This window comes from Leucopleurus acutus, assembly GCF_964270905.1.
Source record: "Leucopleurus acutus genome assembly, chromosome: 5".
Lineage (NCBI taxonomy): Eukaryota > Metazoa > Chordata > Mammalia > Artiodactyla > Delphinidae > Leucopleurus > Leucopleurus acutus.
In genome coordinates, this window is record NC_139147.1 from 124,966,710 (window position 1) to 124,988,755 (window position 22,046).

The 22,046-nt window shown below is 36.7% G+C and overlaps 1 protein-coding gene across 2 annotated transcripts in view; it reads left to right on the plus strand.

Moving 5' to 3' along the window:
• Positions 1-22,046, plus strand: part of PIK3CB (phosphatidylinositol-4,5-bisphosphate 3-kinase catalytic subunit beta) — a 193,288-nt gene that overhangs the window by 113,711 nt on the left and 57,531 nt on the right. For both annotated transcript variants that reach the window (XM_082839733.1, XM_082839734.1), the window contains 4 exons: positions 11,377-11,628; positions 13,018-13,114; positions 16,950-17,080; positions 19,367-19,417. In XM_082839733.1, the coding sequence (XP_082695859.1) occupies positions 11,377-11,628; positions 13,018-13,114; positions 16,950-17,080; positions 19,367-19,417 (531 nt within the window). The remainder of the gene's footprint in view (positions 1-11,376; positions 11,629-13,017; positions 13,115-16,949; positions 17,081-19,366; positions 19,418-22,046) is intronic.

A 22,046-nucleotide genomic window follows, 5' to 3' on the forward strand; every position in this document is an offset into this window, starting at 1 on the left:
TATGTATTGAGGTGCTCCTATGTTGGGTGCATATATATTTATAATTGTTATATCTTCTTCTTGGATTGATCCCTTGATCATTATGTAGTGTCATTCCTTGTCTCTTATAACATTCTTTATTTTAAAGTCTATTTTATCTGATATGAGTATTGCTACTCCAGCTTACTTTTGATTTCCATTTGCATGGAATATCTTTTTCCATCCCCTCACTTTCAGTCTGTATGTGTCGCTAGGTCTGAAGTGGGTCTCTTGTAGACAGCATATATATGGGTCTTGTTTTTGTATCCATTTAGCAAGCCTGTGACTTTTGGTTGGAGCATTTAATCCGTTCATGTTTAAGGTAATTATCGATATGTATTTTCCTATGACCATTTTCTTGATCATTTTGGGCTTGTTTTTGTAGGTCCTTTTCTTCTTTTGTGTTTCCCACTTACAGAAGTTCCTTTAGCATTTGTTGTAGGGCTGGTTTGGTGGTGCTGAATTCTCTTAGGTTTTGCTTGTTTGTAAAGCTTTTGATTTCTCTATCGAATCTGAATGAGATCCTTGCTGGGTAGCGTAATCTTGGTTGTAGTTTCTTCCTTTTCATCACTTTAAGTATATCACACCACTCCCTTCTGGCTTGTAGAGTTTCTGCTGAGAAATCAGCTGTTAACCTTATGGGAGTTACCTTGTATGTTATTTGTCGTTTTTCTCTTGTTGCTTTCAATAATTTTTCTTTGTCTTTAATTTTTGCCAATTTGATTATTGTGTGTCTCGGTGTGTTTCTCCTTGGGTTTATCCTGTATGAGACTCGCTGCACTTCCTGGACTTGGGTGGCTGTTTCCTTTCCCATGTTAGGGAAGTTTTCAGTTATAATCTCTTCAGATATATTCTCTGGTCCTTTCTCTCTCTCTCTTCTCCTTCTGGGACCCCTATAATGTGAATGTTGTTGCATTTAATGTTGTCCCAGAGGTCTCCTAGGCTGTCTTCATTTCTTTTCATTCTTTTTTCCTTATTCTGTTCTGCATCAGTGAATTCCATCATTCTGTCTTCCAGGTCACTTATCTGTCTTCTGCCTCACTTATTCTGCTATTGATTCCTTCTAGTGTAGTTTTCATTTCCGTTATTGTATTTTTCATCTCTGTTTGTTTGTTCTTTAATGCTTCTAGGTCTTTGTTAAACATTTCTTGCATCTTCTCGATCTTTGCCTCCATTCTTTTTCCAAGGTCCTGGATCATCTTCACTATCATTATTCTGAATTCTTTTTCTGGAAGGTTGCCTATCTCCACTTCATTTAGTTGTTTTTCTGGGGTTTTATCTTGTTCTTTCATCTGGTACATAGCCCTCTGCCTTTTCATCTTGTCTCTCTTTCTGTGCATGTGGTTTTTGTTCCACAGGCTGCAGGATTGTAGTTCTTCTTGCTTCTGCTCTGCTGTCTGCCCTCTGGTGGATGAGGCTATCAAGAGGCTTGATGAGAGGGACTGGTGGTGGGTAGAGCTGACTGCTGCTCTGGTGGGAAGAGCTCAGTAAAACTTTAATCCACTTGACTCTTGATGGGTGGGGCTGGGTTCTCTCCCTGTTGGTTGTTTGGCCTGTGGCAACCCAACACTGGAGCCTACCTGGCCTCTTTGGAGGGGCTAATGACAGACTCTGGGAGGGTTCACTCCAAGGAGTACTTCCCAGAACTTCTTCTGTCAGTGTCCTTGTCCCCACGGTGAGCCACAGCCACCCCCCGCCTCTGCAGGATACCCTCCAACACTAGCAGGTAGTTTTGGTTCAGTCTTCCCTGGGGTCACTGCTCCTTCCCCTGGGTCCCGATGGGCACACTACTTTGTGTTTGCCCTCCAAGAGTGGAGTCTCTCTTTCCCCCAGTCCTGTCAAAGTCCTGCAGTCAATTCCCACTAGGCTTCAAAGTCTGATTCTCTAGGAATTCCTCCTCCCGTTGCTAGACCCCCAGGTTGGGAAGCCTGACGTGGGGCTCACAACCTTCACTCCAGTGGGTGCACTCCTGTGGTATAAGTGTTCTCCAGTCTGTGAGTCACCCACCCAGCAGTTATGGGATTTGATTTTACTGTGATTGTACCCCTCCTACCATCTCATTGTGGCTTCTCCTTTATCTTTGGATGTGGGGTATCTTTTTTGGTGAGTTCTAGTGTCTTCCTGTCGATGATTGTCCAGCAGCTAGTTGTGATTCTGGTGTTCTCACAAGAGGGAGTGAGAGCACATCCTTCTACTCCACCATCTTGGTTCCTCCCTCGGGTATTATATTTCTAAAGGCAGAAATCACGTATAGGCAAATATACCTCAAGTCATATGGAGTGTTTTTTTTAACATATATGTATGATTTTGTTTAGTAGTTTGTATGTATACATGTATAATTTACATTTTAAAAATGGAAATTCCTACTTGTTCCCATTTTTTAGGTTATTGTATTTATTACTTATTTAATGCTTTTGTAGTTATTATTTCTCTACAGCCTTTTGTTGTTACTTAGTTTCTTCCTGAAGGAGGACCAAATAAGCATTTACTACATGCTTTATTTTTCTTGAGCATTATGCTTTATTTTTGTCATTGACACATTATTTGTGAGTGACATTTTATTTTCATAGGTTTTAACAACTTCCATCAGCTATTTCAAGCTGGATTCATTCTATTGTTTGTGGTCATATATTCATAGGAATAATAGGCTTAGTTTAAAGTACCCTCCCCCCCCACTCCAGCTAATTCTCTAGTTCCCCCTCCTCCACCTTTTTCTCTTTCCAGTGGGGTTACATAGTTGAATTTAAGTAAATTAATGCAATTATGGCATGACTTTCTTGTAGGTACACCTCATTCTTTTTAATTGCTACACAGGTTAGGAGTTCCTTTACAAAGTTGAAGAGAAATCTGGGGGGAAAAAGAAGACAAGGGGTAGATGCGGAGCAGGGAACTTTCTTTCCAAACTTTTTCCTTTTCTTAATGTACTGGCTAGGACTTTCAGTATGATGTTGAATAGAACCGCTGAGAGTAGATGGTATTAGTCAGGATTCTCCAAAGGGGGGGGAAATAATAGGGTGTGTGTGTGCATGCATGTTTGTGTTCACACACACACACACACACACACACAGATTTATTTAAGGAATTGGCTCATGTAAATAGTTGGCAAACTGGAAATCCAGAAGAACGGATAGTTTAGTCTGAGTCTGAAGGCCTGAGAACCAGGAGGCACCTATCATGAAGTTCCTGTTGAAGTTCTGTAGGCTCAAGACCCAGGAAGAGCTGAGGTTAGATAGTTAGGCAAAAGTTCTTTCTTACTCTAAGTAGGACAAGTGTTTTTGTTCTATTCATTTCTTCCACTGATTGGATTACCACCACCTACTCTAAGGAGGGTAATCTGCTTTTGTCAGGCCACCATTTAAATGTCAATCTTATCAGGGAAAAAAAAAACCACTCTGACAGAAACAACCAGAATATCTGAATGCCCCAAGGCCCAGTCACACGGGCAAATGAAATTAACCATCACAGTAGACATTTTTGTTTTGTTCTTAAAGAAAAGCATTTAGTCTTTCAACTTTAAGTATAATATTACCTGTAGGTTTTTCGTACGTGCCCTTTATTCAAGAAGTTCTCTTCTGTTTCTACTTAGCCAAGAGATTTTATCCTGAAAGGGATAGAAAAAGTTGCACTTTGTCCACTGCTTTTTCTGTATTTATTGAGGTGATTGTGTAGTTTTTATATTTTGGTCAGTTAATTTGATTGATTTTCAGAAGTTAAGACCAACCTTGCATTTCTGAAATATGTACTACACATTGAAGATGTAGTAGCCCTTTTATATATTGCTGGATTTGATTTATTAATATTATGTTATGAATTTTTATGTCTGTACTCACAGGGAATATTGGTCTGCACTTTTCTTTTTGTGTAATGTCTTCCTCTGGTTTTGGAATCAGGAAAATGTTGACCTTATAAATTGAGTTGAGAAACCTTCCCCTCCTCAATTTTCTGAACAAGTTTATGTAGGATTGGTATTATTTCTTCCTTAAATATTTGGTAGGATTTACTCCAAGCCACCTGAGCCTGGAGTTTTTTTTATGGGAAGGTTTTTAATTAGAAATTTAATTTCTTTAATAGATATATAGATAGTCATATTTTCTGTTTCTTTTGTGTCAGCTTTGATAATTTTTGTCTTTTGAAGAATTTAAGTTGATAAATTTTTTGGCATTAAGTTCATAATAACCCCTCAAATTAGTTTTATGTTGCTGTGTAACAAATTACCACAAACCTAGCAGCTTAAAACAACACCTATTTATTAGCTCATATTTCTGTTGTTCAGAAGTCTGAGCATGGTGTGGCTGGGTTTTCTGCTTATGGTCTTACAGGGTTGAAATCCAGGTGTTAGTTGGGCTACATTCCTTCCCGAAGCTCTAGGGAAGAATCTGCTTCCAGGATGATTCAAGTTATTGGCCACATTCAGTTCCTTGCAGTTGTAGGCTTGAGGTTTTCTTTGCTTGATGGCTTTTGGCTAGGGATTGCTCTAAGTTACTAGAAGCACCTTTCAGGTCCTAGCTGTGTGGCTCTCTTAAGCATTAAATCCTTTCCTTGCTTTGAATCTCTTGCCAGAAGATCCTGATCCCTTTTAAGGGCTCACCAGTGGGTCAGGCCCTTGAAGGATAATCTCCCTTCCTTTGTTTTATTTTGTTTTGGCCATGGCGCTCAGCATGTGGGAACTTAGTTCCCAGACCAGGGACCAAACTGGCGCTCCCTGCAGTGGAAGCACAGTCTTACCCGCTGGACCGCCAGGGAAATCCCTCCCTTCCTTAAAGTAACCTATGTCATATAGTAAAACGTAATCACGGTAGTGAAATGCATTGTAATGGCAGTCCCAGAGATCTTACTGGGCACATGATTCTCTGGAGTCTGTAATGAAACCCTAGGTGTTCGGTGAAGATTCACTACTCTGCCTGGCTGGCATTTGAATGTCTTTCACTGTTAAAGTGCTTAGAATTCTGTAGTATACAGCTTCCTGGTTGATCTTTTCCCCACCTCGTGGCATTTCCCTTTTCAGGTCTGCATCTTAATATTCAGCAGAAGCCTTATATCAGTGTTGCTCAAAATCTAGAAGATGGTATTAGTGCAGGTAGAACTCAGAAAGCCCTCTAATTATAGCACTAGTTGGAATGGGTTCTTCTAACTCTCAGAGAGAGTGGGGATCTCCCCATTTTTTCCCTCTCTTTTTTGTTTTCTGTTCTTTTCTCTGTTCTTATTTGCCCTAGTATCCCAAGAAGTCCTGTGGCAGCAGTAGCAGAGCGGCAGTGGCAGAAGCAACAGCATTGGGGACAGGCCTAAAATGCAGAGTTGAGCCTTCCTCTTTGACTAGAGGAGTTGTAGCCCTAAGAGAATGGGACATGTCCTGATTGACCTCCCCCCTTTCCCTTTCTGTCCTTCTCTTTTTGGCATAGTTGTAGGAAATGTGGGTGAATAACGCCTCAGTTTTCTGGCTAGGTGACAAGAAGAGGGGAGCCCCAGGCAACCAAAAAATACTTGGATGATTTCAGAGTGGGACGAGCTCAGGAAACTTCTAGGTTTATTCCTGAGCTGTACATATATGGATCAGAGTCATAACTGCCTGTATACTTTGAGAACTGAACTGTGGCCTAAACCACCACCCAAGTCTCCGACTAGTCACTGTATGGTGCACATACAGGACAGATCCAGATAGCCCTGCAAAGGATTTGAAAACTGAACTGGTATTGGAACCACAACTCACAGAAGGTTTGTTGGAACTTGCAGCCTGAACCTAACCATTGTCTCCTAAAACAAACATCAACATTCTCTGTAGAATATAAACAAAACCGAGTGTCTTATAATAGTCAAAATGTGTAGGATATATTTCAAAATTAATTGGCATATAAAGAACCAGGAAAATCTCAAGTTGTATGGACCATGAGACTCAACAGCCATCAGTGCTGAGATGACATAGATGTTGGAATTATTCACAAAGCTGTTAAAGTAGTTATTATAAAAATGCTCTAACAACTAAGGGCGAAACACAAACAATGAAAAGGAATGGAAAAATAGAAAGTCTCAGCCAGCATATACAATTGTCCATCAGTATCTGCAGGGGTTTGGTTCCAGGACCCCCAGAGGACACCAAAAGCCTCAGAATTTCAAGTAAGTTCCTTATATTAAATGACATAGTATTCTTGTACAACCTATGCACATCCTGTACTTTATTATTATTTTTAAAATTAATAAACTTACTTTATTTTTTGCTGCATTGGGTCTTTGTTGCTGCACTTGGGCTTTCTTTAGTTGTGGCAAGCAGGGACTACTCTCCATTGCGGTGCGTGTGCTTCTCATTGAGGTGGCTTCTCGTTGCGGAGCATGGGCTCTAGGTGTGTGGGCTTCAGTAGTTGTGGCACACGGGCTCAGTAGTTGTGGCTTGTGGGCTCTAGAGTGCAGGCTCAATAGTTGTGGCGCACAGGCTTAGTTGCTCTGTGGCATGTGGGATCCTCCCAGGCCAGGGCTCGAACCCATGTGCCCTGCATTGGCAGGTGGATTCCCAACCACTGAGCCACCAGGGAAGCCCCACATCCTGTACTTTAAATAATCTGTAGATTACTTATAATACCCAATACCATGTAAATGCTACGTAAATAGTTACTGGAGTGCAGCAAATTCAAGTTTTTCTTTTTATCACTTTCTGGAAGTTTTTTTCCAAAATATTTTTGATCAGTGGTTGGTTTAATCTGTGGTTGCAGAACCTGTGGATAAGGAGGGCCAGCTAATTAAAAAACTCTGGTGAAAAAAAAAACCCTCAATGGGGCTTCCCTGGTGGCGCAGTGGTTGAGCGTCTGCCTGCCGATGCAGAGGACACGGGTTCGTGCCCTGGTCCGGGAAGATCCCACATGCCGCGGAGCGGCTGGGCCCGTGAGCCATGGCCACTGAGCCTGCGCGTCCGGCGCCTGTGCTCCGCAACAGGAGAGGCCACAACAGTGAGAGACCCGCGTACCGCAAAAAAAAAACCCAAACAAACCCTCAATGGACTCAATAATGGAAGTAGTGTGAAAGGAAAGAGTAGTGAACTTGAAGATTAATCAATAAAATTTTCTAGTTTGAATGGAGAGAAAAATGGTTGGAGGAGAAAAAACCTCACAGAGTCTCAGATATCTGTTTGACAATATCAGAAGGTCTAACTCGTGTGTAATCTGGATCTCAAAAGGAAAAGGGAAGGAATGAAGCTGAGAAAAACTAAACTAAAGAAATCATCACTGGGAGCTTTCCAAAGTTGGCAAAAGACATAAATATAACATGTTTAAGAAGCCCAACGAACCCTAAGCGTGATAAACCCAGAGAATTCCAAGCTCAGATATACTCCGTATCAAAACTCATAACTTGACTCTTCCTAGTTAAAAATCATAACACCTCATAAGCCTAGTTATATGGCTCTCGCCACTCCTAACCTGTTAAAATAGATATAACCTAGGAAAGAAAAAACTATCTTAATCTTTTAATCTTCTTATTTCAGTACCTAGAACACTCAATAAATATTTGTGCAATGAATGAATACATTTTAATGTAACTGTGTCTAACATCTTTATATCCTTAGTTAAAGGTAGCACAGGACTCCTCCCACTAAGCCAGAACAAACCTGCCTTTTGATTGTAATATACTTCATGAAACCCTGGGAATTTCAGCCTATTCATGTTACTGATCTTTTTTTGGATGTCTAATATCAGAAGGGTAAATGTAGTGGATTTTGGCCATATCGTCGAACAAGAAGGAAATTAGGTGTTGATGTTGGGAAAAAGTTTCACATCTTGGCCAACATAACATTTTTAATTGGTGAGTTCAGGAATGCGGTCTCTGCAGGCTTGGCACACCCTTGCTGTGGCACAGTTGAACGTCCTTTACATAACAAAGCCTGCCTTCTCTCATCTCCAAGTATTCTGGGACTTGTGAAAAAGTGTCTTTGGAACCTTACTGAAGTTGGACAATGAAACATGTGACTGTAATTAAACATGATGGTCCTTTAAAATTCTCAACTTTTCAGAGCCTGAAGGTGATTGAGACAAAGCATCAGGAAATGTGACAATTTTGACAAAATTTCACATGATATAAATTTAGAGAATGGTTTTTCTTACTGCTTTTTCTGAAAACAAAACCCTTTTTTTAATGTCTTCTACTACAGGAAATTCTAAGCTCAGAAAACACAGATTTTTTCACTTTATTTTAAATGTAGATAGTTTTTTCTTCTCTTGTTTGTTTTTAACCATGTATGAACTTCAGTCATTTTAGTGAATTACCAGGAGATTTCGCAATCAGACATAGTCCTGATGACTTGGTCTTAAATATATCACACTTTGACTATTAGAGAATGATATTTCAACAGTTTTCTTCAGAATGAGCAGGGTCATTTTTGTTTATTGTTACCCCACCCAAGTTAGATTCATTCTTTATTGTTATTCTTTTCCACACCACACCCTTGGCTGTTGCTGTTTACAGCTAGTATAGGACTTTCCTAGGTCATTATACTTGAGTTCTGTTTTTAGCTTTGTATCCAACCGATCCATAATTTTACTGTGTTCCATATATCTGAATTTTGCCAGAATTTGGTTGATAGAACTATAACCAGCATTTTTTGTTTTGGTTTTTAAGTATAAACATTTATTGAGTACTTATAATGTAGTGGGCTCATTTGTTTCTATTTCTCAGAAACTGTCAAAAACCAAGAGACGCAAATGTTTTTAAGCTCAGCAATTTAAGTAGCTTGTTTTTATCACAAAAACATGGAAAAATATTTATTTTTAAACTTGTGATTTTTCTGAATAAACTATATATTCTGTATCCAAAAGGTGATAAATTCATAAGTCTTTAATGTCACTGAGAGTAAGAATTGAATATCATTTTTATTCTGAAATGCCTATCTTCCATCCTATCATACGAAAGTTTTATGTATGTTTTGTTTTATTTATGATTTATCCAATCTCATTTCACAAATGGTTTGAGGTAAACTCGCTTGCGTGTCCCCCCACCCCCCCACGCACACCCAGTCTCTCATATATACACAAAAAAATATACAAAGTGTGACTTTTTAAAAAATAATCGAGGATATTTATTAGTTGAAAAAGCCAAGAGCAAGATTTGCAGCAGGTAGTTATATAATAGGATCCTGTATAACTGCTTGATGTGGACTACCGATTTCACTCCCTGCTGGCAATATAGATAGTAGCCAAAGCAAAGGAAACATGATCAGTTATAATATTTAGAATCTCTTGAGATAAAAATAATCTAGTTATTCATATGGTTGTAGTTCATCCTTACGTTGGAAATGGAGAGATGTTTAGCAGTTCCTTATGAAGGAGACACAGTGGGTGATAAAGTGCGCACCAAAATCCCTGCCAACATCATTATAGTAGGTAAAATAATGTTTCACATATCCGTCTCTTACCCAGTCTTTCACTGGGTAGACTTAAAATATAATATTGACAGTGCAATTCAGAAAAAATCATTCTGTGTGATACCAAAGTCATTCTGTGTAATTCAGTCTAAGTGCTATACTCAACCATGTGAGTATTTAGTTGAATGGTAATATTTGGACTTTCCAAAGAAATAAATATATTGCATGACTTTCTGGAAGTTCCATATATGTATTTTTACTCAAAAATGGGTTTGGATAAAGATTGGGCAGCAGAGACTTTGTTGTGGCCATTTAAGCTCAGATATATATATATATATACGATCAAAGCCTAGAGTGGAATTAAAGTAGTCTTATAGACATGAATTTCCTACGTGGGTTTTACATATGAATAGATGACAACCCCATCCCATCAGCCATACACCTTTGCATGGAGATCTGTGGAGTGTCAGGTGTCTATGAATTAACCTGCATTTTTCAGGAAGAAAATAAACTTTAAGCCTTCTACTTCATGTAACATACACCCTATCCTCAATCTGCCCCACCCACATGACTTCAGAATTTAGTAACAATGATCTGTCTGTAGTTGGTAAGTATTGGATTCTGATTTTTATAGTCGGTACATAATTTGGTGTTCCTCATTACTTGTTTTCCTTATAAATAATAGTTGTTTAGTATTTTATTGCCCTAATGTTTCATAACTTCTGAATAGAGTAGATTGACAGATAGGACATATCCTTCAGAACATGTCATCTTCAAGTAATAGACAACCAGACAAAACAAGTAGCTTAAATAGGGCTTTCAGAGGAGAGTAACTCTGTGGAAGTTCTCAGCAGTGAAGGAAAGGTAAGAAATAGTTCTTGTAGTGATGAAAGAATAATTTTACATTTGGCTTTGGTCGGTCATAGTGCTGGTCTGCCCAGTAATATTTGGCATGGAGGAGAGGCAGGTAATCAGGTTTATCCAGGACATGAGCCTCAGATGAGTATGGCAAAGGAGAGACAGGCACTGGCAGAGGGTTTCGGTGAGGGTGAAGGCAAACAAAGCTAATGGAGAAATGGGGAGGTGTTGATTATTGAAATGGAGGCCTTAGTGAGGGCAGGGAAGTGTTCCTTTGGGAGTGTTGGAGTGAGTTGGAAGGTGAGATAGTTAGAGAGTAAGATGTAGGAGTTGTTGATTTGGAGGTGCTAGGGTGTGGTAAAGTCAAATTCAGGGTGAGATCGTGGATTGTGTGGCTTCAGGGAGTGAGAGAAAGTACTGTGGAGATCTTGATGGCAAGGTCCTCAGAGGTCAGATGGATTGTTTGCTTCAGGCATGTGGACCCTACCTCAATACCTCTTAGTGGTTTACCTCCTGCTCATATTCTTCAGATCTTGGAAAACAATAACTAATACCTTCTTTGTAAGAAAATTGAAAAAACTGTCCTACCTTTGCTTATGGTTCTCAAGCCTTTGCTTCCAGCCCAGATATCTATTCAGTTCCATTCTCTATTTTCACATGGTACATACACTTTTTTTTTTTTTTTTTTGCGGTACGCGGACCTCTCACTGTTGTGGCCTCTCCCATTGCGGAGCACAGGCTCCGGATGCGCAGGCTCAGCGGCCATGGCTCACGGGCCCAGCCGCTCCGCGGCATGTGGGATCTTCCCGGACCAGGGCACGAACCCGTGTCCCCTGCATCGGCAGGCGGACTCTCAACCACTGTGCCACCAGGGAAGCCCGATAGTAGTTTTTATATTTATGGTCTTGGTTTCTTTAGACCCATTTATACCATTGAGACCTTTTGCATTTTTTAGCTGGTCTGCTTAGTAAGTGAAAAATAGGTTATACTAACAGTGTGGTGAATTATATGCTGATGAATTATAGTCTAATGGTTCTGTGGACGAATATGCTTTCCTAGAGTTTGTCTGCTTCTGCCAGTATGCATTTCTTCATTCTCCCAAATAAAGGTGTTTTAGTGGTGCAGTATTCATGATTCTGTATTTGTCTCCATCATTACAGGTTCATGTTAGGGCTGGCCTTTTTCATGGTACCGAACTCCTGTGTAAAACCATCGTAAGCTCAGAGATATCAGGGAAAAACGATCATATTTGGAATGAACCACTGGAATTTGATATCAATACTTGTGATCTGCCACGAATGGCTCGATTATGTTTCGCTGTTTATGCAGTTTTGGATAAAGTGAAAACGAAGAAATCAACTAAAGCTATTAATCCCTCTAAATATCAGACCATCAGGAAATCTGGAAAAGTGGTAATTATATACTAACTTCTGAAAATTTTTTATAATGGACTAATAATAACATAATGGAATAATTTAAAAACTTTGAAATAATAGAGTAATATAAATGAAATTATGTCATATAACTTTTGTCCCTAAGAACTGATTTCTAAAAAAGACAGTAAGTCTCCATTTTATGTCCTTGTCATTTTTCTTTTGGCAACTTTATTTTAGTATATGTCATACTGTAAGTGTTCTATTATAAATGTAATCCTTTTTAGAAAATAGTTTAAAAAGAATGAAGAGATTTAAAATATTACAGGTCCACAGTCCTTTAACTGAAGTTTCAGGTGCCAGATATGTTTGAGAATTCAAAATTTTATGCATTTTAGAAAGATCATAGATCACTCAACACACCTTGTAGGGTCTGGGACACAACTCTGTAATCAAACACATCAGTTTCTAGCAGTGAAATATATGAATATTCACACTAAATGAGACAAATGAAGGCTGTCGTTTAGCTTCATGTTATTTCTGGTCATGTTTTACTGTTAAATGAGTTATGAACAAACCTTTAGTTGTCAGAGTTTCTTGGACTTTGAAATTGTGGATAAAGGATGGTGAACGTGTTCTTATGTTCTCATCTTCCATTTCATATTTTTATTCAAGTCTTTTTAATTTTCTTCTTTATGGAACGTTTCTTTTTGGAGGATGGAGACATGAATTTTATGCATTTTAAAAAGTCTGGTGACTATATTTATCTACATGAATTTGTATCCTTTTATTCTTAACATGAGAATATAAGCCTTTCCTCTGGTTATTATCATATAGTTTTTTAAAAAATGAATTTTATTGTCTAAAAAGTCACATAAGAGTTATTTCCTTAGTTTTTTCCCTCCACTGATGGAGAATTTTACTCAGAGTGTTCAAGTATTTATAGTTTTTTCATAGACTGTGACCAGATTAATTAGTCTGAGTGTCTACATAAAAGTCCTATTAGCTTGGTGCCTCCTTTTTAGAAATATAAATAAATTCTACAATACCTAGAGACATTGCCTTCTGCTAAATTAAGATTTATATAGACTGAAAGATCTTAAAACATATAATCTAACATCGCACATATTTTCTTGAATCATTAAAAATTCCTCACCATTTGCAATGGCTGCACAATAAATATTCTACTTTTTGGATACTGTATTTTATTCTGGGACATTAATTGGCTTTTAGGATTTTTTTTAACCATTATAAAGATGTTGAACATCTTTCCATGTACATCTTGTTTTTATATTGGATGGCTTTGAAGGAAATCATCTAGAAAGCTAGAAACTTCTAGAACTAACATTATTGAAGCAAAGGGTATGTGCGTGTTCACACCTTAAAGTTTATTCTTAGTATATTTATGCAATGGTATCTTTTCAACAGGATTATCCTGTAGCCTGGGTAAATACGATGGTTTTTGACTTTAAAGGACAGTTGAGATCTGGAGATATAATATTGCACAGCTGGTCTTCATTTCCTGGTAAGATTTACATCCTAATCCTTAGTGTTAAAGAATAATTTTTGGCATGTGGACTAGTTAACATTTTTTTATGACTCACTCATTTTTCAGTCCAGTTAAGAAACCATATTTTTATTGTTTATTCTAAAACAGATTTCCCAAGATTATTTTAATATACTTAAAAGTGATTTGTATCTGAATGTATTTATTTTGATAACTGTTTTCTCACTTTAAATGTTTTATTGTTACAGGTTTTTGAGACATTCTTCTAAGGAACAATGTCTTCTTTATAACAATCTCTGTGGTTCCTAGTTGTACTGAATTTCTGCTTCTGCACTAGAAGGAACATTAACTAACATGGGAAGGATAGTAAAGACACTTCCTCTTTAGTTGGCGTTATCTTGAAATTTGAGCTAAGAGGAACACCTTTCATAAGCCTATATTTCTCAAATACTACTCAGAGTATCCCTGTGAGGTAGATGGCTTTGTCCCATTTTATAGATGAGAAAAGTGAAGTTCAGCCATAAGTCAGTCTTACATAATTGGTTCTTCAAACCTAGGATTTGTGCAAAAGATTGCCTGACTCCTTCCATTGTTCCTACTGCTTTCCCAAATGTGGGAAATTTTCAGTGTTATCTTTGCATTATAATAGTGAGGGTTTTTTTTTTGGTCTTCATAGTTGGTTAATATATATAGTAAAATTGTGCCCTTACTTGCATTTAAAAATTATTTTGTGGGTGACAGACATTTAAAAATGTTCTATTTTAGTAGCTGCTACCTGAGAAATTGCTTTTGGATAATCAGTTATCCATGAACATATTTATAAACTGCTCATATCCTAGCATTTTATTTGTGTATATTCTTTTATTCCTACCCTTTCCTGCATATACCTCCAGTAATTTTCACTAATCACATTATTCCCCAGATATAGGAGAGCAGTGTGCTCTTCTTAAGAGGAACTGTAGTTTCACAGTTAGAGTAAAAATTATTCATTTCAGCAGTAAACTTTTTTGAAAATCTTAATTTAGACTCACACATGTTCTCCAAAATCAGTAAGCAACTTAACTGATATTTTTAGAAAAATTGACAATTTTTTGCAATTAACTTGGCATATCATGGACCTGAATTTATCTCTAACAAAATGTTAGAGATGTTTGTTCTGCATGTTTGGGTCTAGAATTCACATTTATCCTAGTACGAGCAAGCCAGAAACACAGGAACTACAAATACTCTAATTTCTAGAGTACCTAGGTCATCATTAGAAGGTTTATAATCACATTTATTGGTTGCTTTTGTATTTCCAGAATTCTTCATGTATATAGAAGAAAATACAAATATAAATTTCTACTTTTCTCCCTATTCTTAAATAAAATAGCATATTCTGTGCAGTGTTCTGTTCTCCATATGTTTGGGGCAGATAATACTAAATTGGTACACTTGACTTTAGATAGGTTGCATTTGATAGGACTAATAAATATAATGCTACTAGATAGCACAAATATAGGATATTAATTTGCTGAGAAATCAGCTTCAGAAGTGTATAAATTATGAGAATTCCTTCAGTCCAGGTCAAAATGGAATCCGTGAGTTGTGAGAGTATTAAACAAGATAAGCAAAGGGTTGATTAAGGAGCTGAAACTTGTAAATATTGGATGGGTCAAAAAAGTGCCTTCGGTTTTTTAAGTAAAAATAAAAGATACATTTTTCATTTTCACCAAGAACTTTATTGAACAACATATTCACCTTTTTGTTCCACCACCTTCTGCCATTTTCCAGGCAACTTCATAATTCCATCTTCCCCAAACTTTTTATCTTTTTGAGAAAAGAACTGTTCCAGGTGCCTTTTACAGTCTTCTGGGGAATTGAAATTTTTTCCATTAAGAGAATTTTGTAAAGACCAAAATCAATGGAAATCCAAAAGTGCAATATTTGGCGAATACAGCTGGATGAATCAGAACTTTCCAGCCAAGCTATAACAGTTTTTGCCTGGTCATCAAAGAAACATGCAGTCTTGTATTATCCTAATGGAAGATTATGCGTTTTAGATCAGTCTGTTGACTAATTCCAGACGCTTTTTGTCGAGTGCCGCTTTCACTTGGTCTAATTGAGAGCAGTACTTGTTGGAATTAATTGTTTTGTTTTCCGGAAGGAGCTCATAATGGATGACTCCCTTCCAGTCCCACCATATGCACAACATCACCTTCTTTGGATGAAGACTGGCCTTTGGTGTGGTTGGTGGTGGTTCATTTCGCTTGCCCCACGATTTTTCCCATTCCACATTGTTGTACAGCATCCACTTTTCATTTCCCGTCACAATTTGTTTTAAAAACGGAATGCTTTCATTACGTTTCAGTAGAGAATTGCATGCGGAAATATGGTTAAGAAGGTTTTTTTTGCTTAACTTACGTGCAACCCAAACTTCAGAGCAATTCACATAACCAAGCTGGTGCAAATGATTTTCAGCACTTGATTTGGATATTTTGAGTATGTCGTCTCTCTCTCGTGTGGTATAACGCTGATTGTTCTCAATTGATGTCTCAATATGATAGCTATCAACTTCAACTGTTCCACCCGACCGCAGAGCATTGTCCAGCGAGAAATCTCCGACACGAAAGTTCGCAAACCCCTTTTGACACATTCGAACAGTCAATAGCACCTTCTCCATACACTGCACAAATCTTTTTGTGTTTCAGTTGCGTTTTTACCTTTCTTGAAATAATAAAGCATAATATGCTGAAAATGTTGCTTTTTTTCTTCCATCTTCAGTATTAAAATGTCTACACAAAAATTCACCAATTTTGATGTCTTTTTTTAAATGCACGCTGATATGACAGCTGTCACATACAGTCTAACAAAATTGTTTCGAATGAAGTTAAAGACAACTAAGTGCTATTAGAGCCATCTTACGGAAAAAACTGAACAAACCTTTTGGACCACCCAGTACTTTGTAAAGATTTTCTAGCTTTGGGAGATAATTCTCAGTGTGCGTACTACCTGGACATTAGGCCTGGACAGAATGTACTTTTATCTTTTATTTCCTTAGGAAGTACAAAAGGACAACTGTGCAAAAAATCAGTTATAAGAAAAGAGAAATTAGTTTGCAGAGGGGAGACTTTAGTTGTACTGCTAACTCTTGTTTTCTTAGAGTTTAATGTCTCTTCAACAGTTTACTTCTCTGTGAAATGAGAAAGTTAGATGAGCTCTAGGGTTTAAGATAACATTGAAATTCTGATTCACATGCCCAGTCTGTGAATGGAACATATTTAGGGTGGTAGAGAAGAGGAAGGAGTGCTTTGAAGAATGTCACAGTTGGTGAGGTTAAAGAAGTACCACTTGGATGGAATGTTTGAGAAACTACCAGAGAAGGTGTTTAACTACATCAGCAGTTATGAGATCATAGAGGAACATTACCAACATTAGGTTTGTCAAAAGGAATGTTATTAATGACTCTCAAAATATCAGTTTGGGTACTGTGATGACGATGGAAATCAGAACATATGTGATTAAGAAATTGATATATAGCGATGAAATAATAAAAATTCCTATGGACCACCTAATTTTGAGGGGACGAGAGCAGTTCCAATTTTTTTTTTTTTTGTAGATTGAGAATACTTGAACACATTTGAAGAAAGAGGTGAGATAGGTATTAATTTCTGTTAACTTTTTCATTTTAAAGATGTATATAAACTCATATTCAAATTTTGTGCCAAGCATTAAGAAAATTAGAGGCTTACTGATACTGTCTGCCAAACTTCCTTAGGTGACACACTTTTAAAGTAATGGATTGAAATCCATTAAAGTTTTGTTTTAGTTTCAAAAACATTTCCTAAGAATCAAAATTATTTGCATGTTTTAGATGAACTTGAAGAAATGTTGAATCCAATGGGAACTGTTCAAACAAATCCATATACTGAAAATGCAACAGCTTTGCACATCAGATTCCCAGAGAATAAAAAACAACCTTATTACTATCCTCCCTTTGATAAGGTAAGCTAATTATTTAAAGGTCCACTGTGTATGAAATAATTGGATTATTAGTTCTCGGCTCTATATGTTTATCATTTAAGCGATATATGTCTTTCTCTTTCAAGACATCAAATACATTTACATCTTGGTTCAGTGGAAAGACCACTGAGCAGGAAGCCAACTGTATTTAGTACTGGCTTTATCACTGACCAAGTGAGACATGGCCCCTCTGGAGTTCAGATTCCTCATTTATAAAATGAGGAAATCATAATTGTTCTCTGAGGTCCTTTTCAATTACAGGGGCTATAAATGCATTCATATGTAACTCTAATAAACATGTGAAACATGCCCAGCATGTTGGTTCAGATTAAAGACAATCACTACTGTGTTAGAGTTGGTATTCAAAGAACAGATTATTTATGTTGAAAATATAATAAGACTTCCTAAGGTGCTGTTATTTTTGTAGAATCTATAGCAAGGACTTCTATTTCTCAACACATTTCCTTAGTCTACAAGCTGCATGTTTTGGGGATATGGAGAGTGTCTGGTGGGGTTGAAAACTGGGCTGTGATCATTTATATGTTAAGAGAGCTGAGCTGTCATATGTTGTACCTTCAGGTTTGGCCTCTTTGATTCAGGTATGATTGATGCTGATTTTCGTGAGGAAATCTTTGAGCAAATTCTCACATAATAAACAGGAATTTTATTTGATTTACTTAATCCATGTGAGACCAAGCTGCCTTTAAAAATTGCTATTATACTAAAATTTCAACTAATCTACCTATACACTTAATTGTATTTAACATTCAGCACTATCAGACCTATACAGAGTAGATTTTAAATATAGTATGTAAATTAAATTAATGTAACTCAAATGTTTCTTTACTTTCAATTTAGTTGAATTTTATCCACGTTAGAAGTAATTTTTCATTTCATTTTTTAAAAAATGTTCTTCCGATCAGTAATATACAACATAATTAAAATTTGTGATTATTACAATAGTAGAAATCTCGCATGTCAAGAGCCATATACGTTAGTGTTACACAGAGTAGAATAAGGTACATTTTGATGCATCCATTACATTTCTGCTATGGCTTTATTCCTTAGAATAGGAATTTATCCATAAACTATAGCTACTTGTGATACAGTTAAAAGTCCAAGCTCTGACTTTTTTTGTGTTCAATTATGGTATGTGTTTAGCAGTCATTTATAGTTTCTTTTGGATCAAATGAGGTGCTTTTTGAAGTGTTTTTACAAATATAACATCTTGGCCAAATTTAAGTATTTTTAATTTAATATTTCAAGATAAGTCCAGTTTCTTTAAAATGTTCTGTTTCAGCATTGTTGTCAACAGAGTCGTCTACAACTGGCCACTAAACTTTCCTTTTGCCTTTCTGATCCCTTGGAGAGTCTGTCTTTGAAGATCTACTTGGGATGGAGATTTTAGTCTTTAAATATGTATAATATATTTATATTTATTGGTTTTCTTTTAATTGTACAATTTTATATATGATCATTAAAAATATAATGCAGATATAAAAAGTGAAAGTTACTTGTATTTTTATTTAACGTTTTTTGCTGTACTTGTATACATTTTGCTTTTCAAATCAACTTTTATGGTTATTGCTTAATTTTATTAAATATAATCTCATTTTATCACATAAGAACCTTATGAAATAGGATGGAAATTACCAGTACATTTTACACATAAGGATTCAATTAAATTATTTGTGGAGAATTAGTCAACTCAGTAACTGGACATGGATCTTCAGATTTTTTTACCTGCTGAGTCTTCCCAGTAGACTAGTGGGTTCCCCATCTTTTCAAGAATCAGAGCCTCTTTTGAACTTAATGAATTTAAAAAATATTTTTAGGTTCTCCCTTGACATTACTTCTACTTTTGATATGTTAATTCAGAAGAAAACATGACAAATGACAAAAACTTATTCTTTGTTTTATAACTCTTACATAACTTTGCATTTTCTTAACCAGAAAATATTTACCTATATTAAAATTTTGTTCACATATACAAGCCACTGCTTATTTTATCTATAGACAATCCTAGTGTACCCTGGGAGTTAACAGTCCTTTATAGTAATACCATTGCTTCCTGGTTGTCAAGAGTTTGAAGACTGGGAATCACTGCATAATACCATTTTGCATTTAAAATTCATGCTTACGTTATAAACCATAGAAATGCCAGATCATATGTAGCTCCTTATAGTGTATGTACAAGTGTAGTAATTTACACTTAAAATTTTATGAATACAAGAGCCAAATTTTAATTTTCTTAATTTTTTTAAACAGATTATTGAAAAGGCAGCTGAGATTGCAAGCAGTGATAGTGCTAATGTATCAGTAAGTATCAAGGTTTTAAAATAGCCCTTATTACAAAGTTGTATTCATTATTAGTTACCTTCATGTCATACAGGAGACCATACTCATATGCAAGAACAGTCTGAGTGTGCGTGAGTATGAACATGCTAATATTTTGTTAAATGGCAGCTGTTTGTGGTTGGTCTGTGTTCAGGTGGTAAGCCCTTTTCTGATACAAGCACAGGTTCAGCAGGTAGTCTGTAAGGGATGCTATGACACTTCATAGATTAACAATACCATCTTTTTAAATATTATTCAGTTGAATGAGGAGGCTGTAATTTTCTTTATTTCCCTGATATAACAGAGCAGGTATATTCAAGGCAGGTTTCACAATGCTGGGGACCCAGGTTTCTTGCATCTTGGCGCTCTTTCATGTTAATATGTAGTTTTTGTCTCATGTAATATTGGTGCTTCAGCTTCCTACATTACTACTTTCCAGCCCACAGGAACAGGAAAAGCAAGACTAGAGGCCGTACCCATTCTTTTTGAGGATATCATTAATATGCTTCCTTTCTGCTCACGTCTCATTAGCCATAACTTAGTCATATGGCCATACCTGACTATAAGTGAGGCTTGTAAATGTAGTCGTTAGCTGGGCAGTCCTGGGCTTGGCTAAGAGTAAGAGATTGTAGTTAATAAAGTAAGAAGGGGAGAATGCATATTGAGAGACAAATAGCAGGCTCTGCTACATACACCATTCCCATAGTTTCTGCCCAAAGACTACAAAACAGATGACTTTGTTTATTTAGTTTACAATATATATAATATTTCTACCATCTATATTTTTTAATTTAATTTTTTGACGTTCACTTTAAGACTTGGCTGAGTTTTCATCTGTTTTTTTCTTTTCATGTCACCAGTTTATAACTTTCGAGTGACTTTAGTAATGCCATTCTATATAGAATGGTAATTAGATAGAAGCCAGGAGGCAAATGGAGATAATGTATATCCTTTTGTTATTTGCACAGAATGAAAGCACTATTTAATGTTGGTTAGTTGGAGAAACATCTGGCCCAGGCTGTCTTCTTTTTTTGTTTGCTTCCCTTTTATTCTTTTTTTTTTTGCGGTACGCGGGCCTCTCACTGTCGTGGCCTCTCCCGTTAAGCAGCGCAGGCTCAGCGGCCATGGCTCACGGGCCAAGCCGCTCCGCGGCATGTGGGATCCTCCCGGACCGGGGCACGAACCCGTGTCGCCTGCTTCGGCAGGCAGACTCTCAACCACTGCGCCACCAGGGAAGCCCTTGTTTTCTTTTTTAATTGAAGTATAGTTAATTTACAGTGTTTCAGGTGTACAGCAAACTGATTCGGTTTCATATATATTTATATATATTTTTCACATTCTATTCCATTATAGATTATTACAAGATATTGAATATAGTTTCCTGTGCTATACACAGGAAACTATAGTCAATAGTTTGAATATAGTTGATTATCTATTTTATATATAGTAGTGTGTATCTATAATCCCAAACTCCTAGTTTATCCCCTCCACCTTACCCCTTTGGTAACTGTATGTTTGTTTCCTATGTCTCTTTCTATTTCTATTTTGTAGATAAGTTCATTTGTATGTTCACTTAGTATGATAATCTCTAAGTTCATCCATGTTGCTGCAAATGGCATTATTTCATTTTTTAAAAAATCTATTGAAGTATAGTTGATTCACAATGTTGGGTTAATATCTACTGTACAGCAAACTGATTCAGTTATACATATATATACACATATTCTTTTCCATTATGGTTTATCACAGGATATTGAATGTAGTTCCCTGTGTTATACAATAGGAATTATTTCATTCTTTTATGACTAATATTCCATTGTGGCGTGTGTGTGTGTGTGTGTGTGTACGTGTGTACATGCAAATACCACATCTTTATCCGTTCGTCTATCATTGGACATTTAGTTTGCTTCCATGTTTCGGCTGTTGTAAATAGTGCTGCTATGAACATCGGTGTGCATGGATATTTTCAAATTAGAGTTTTCATCTTTTCTGGATATATGCTCAGGAGTGGAATGGTTGGATCATATGGCCACTCTATTTTTAGTTTTTTAAGGAAACTCCATACTGTTTTCCATTGTGGCTGCACCAGTTTACATTCCCACCAATAGTGTAGTAAGGTTCCCTTTTCTCTACACCCTTTCCAGCATTTATTAATTGTAGACTTTTTGTTGATGACCATTCTGACTGGTGTGAGGTAGTACCTCATTGTTGTTTTGATTTGCATTTCTCTAATAATTAGAGATGTCGATCATCTTTTCTTGTGCCTGTTTCCATCTGTACGTTTTCTTTGGAGAAATGTCTATTTAGGTGTTCTGCCCATCTTTCTATTGGGTTGGTTGTTTGTTTTTGATATTGAGCTGTATAAGCTGTTTGTATATTTTGGAAATTAATCCGTTGTTGCTTGCATCGTTTGAAAATGTTTTCTCCCATTCTGTAGGTTGTCTCTTCATTTTGTTTATGATTTCCTTTGTGGAAAAGCTTTTAAGTTCAACTGTGTCCCATTTGTTTATTTTTGCATTTGTTTCAGTTACTCTAGGAGACAGATCCAAAAAAATATTGCTCAGATTCATGTCAGAGTGTTTTGCCTATGTTTTCCACTAGGATTTTTATA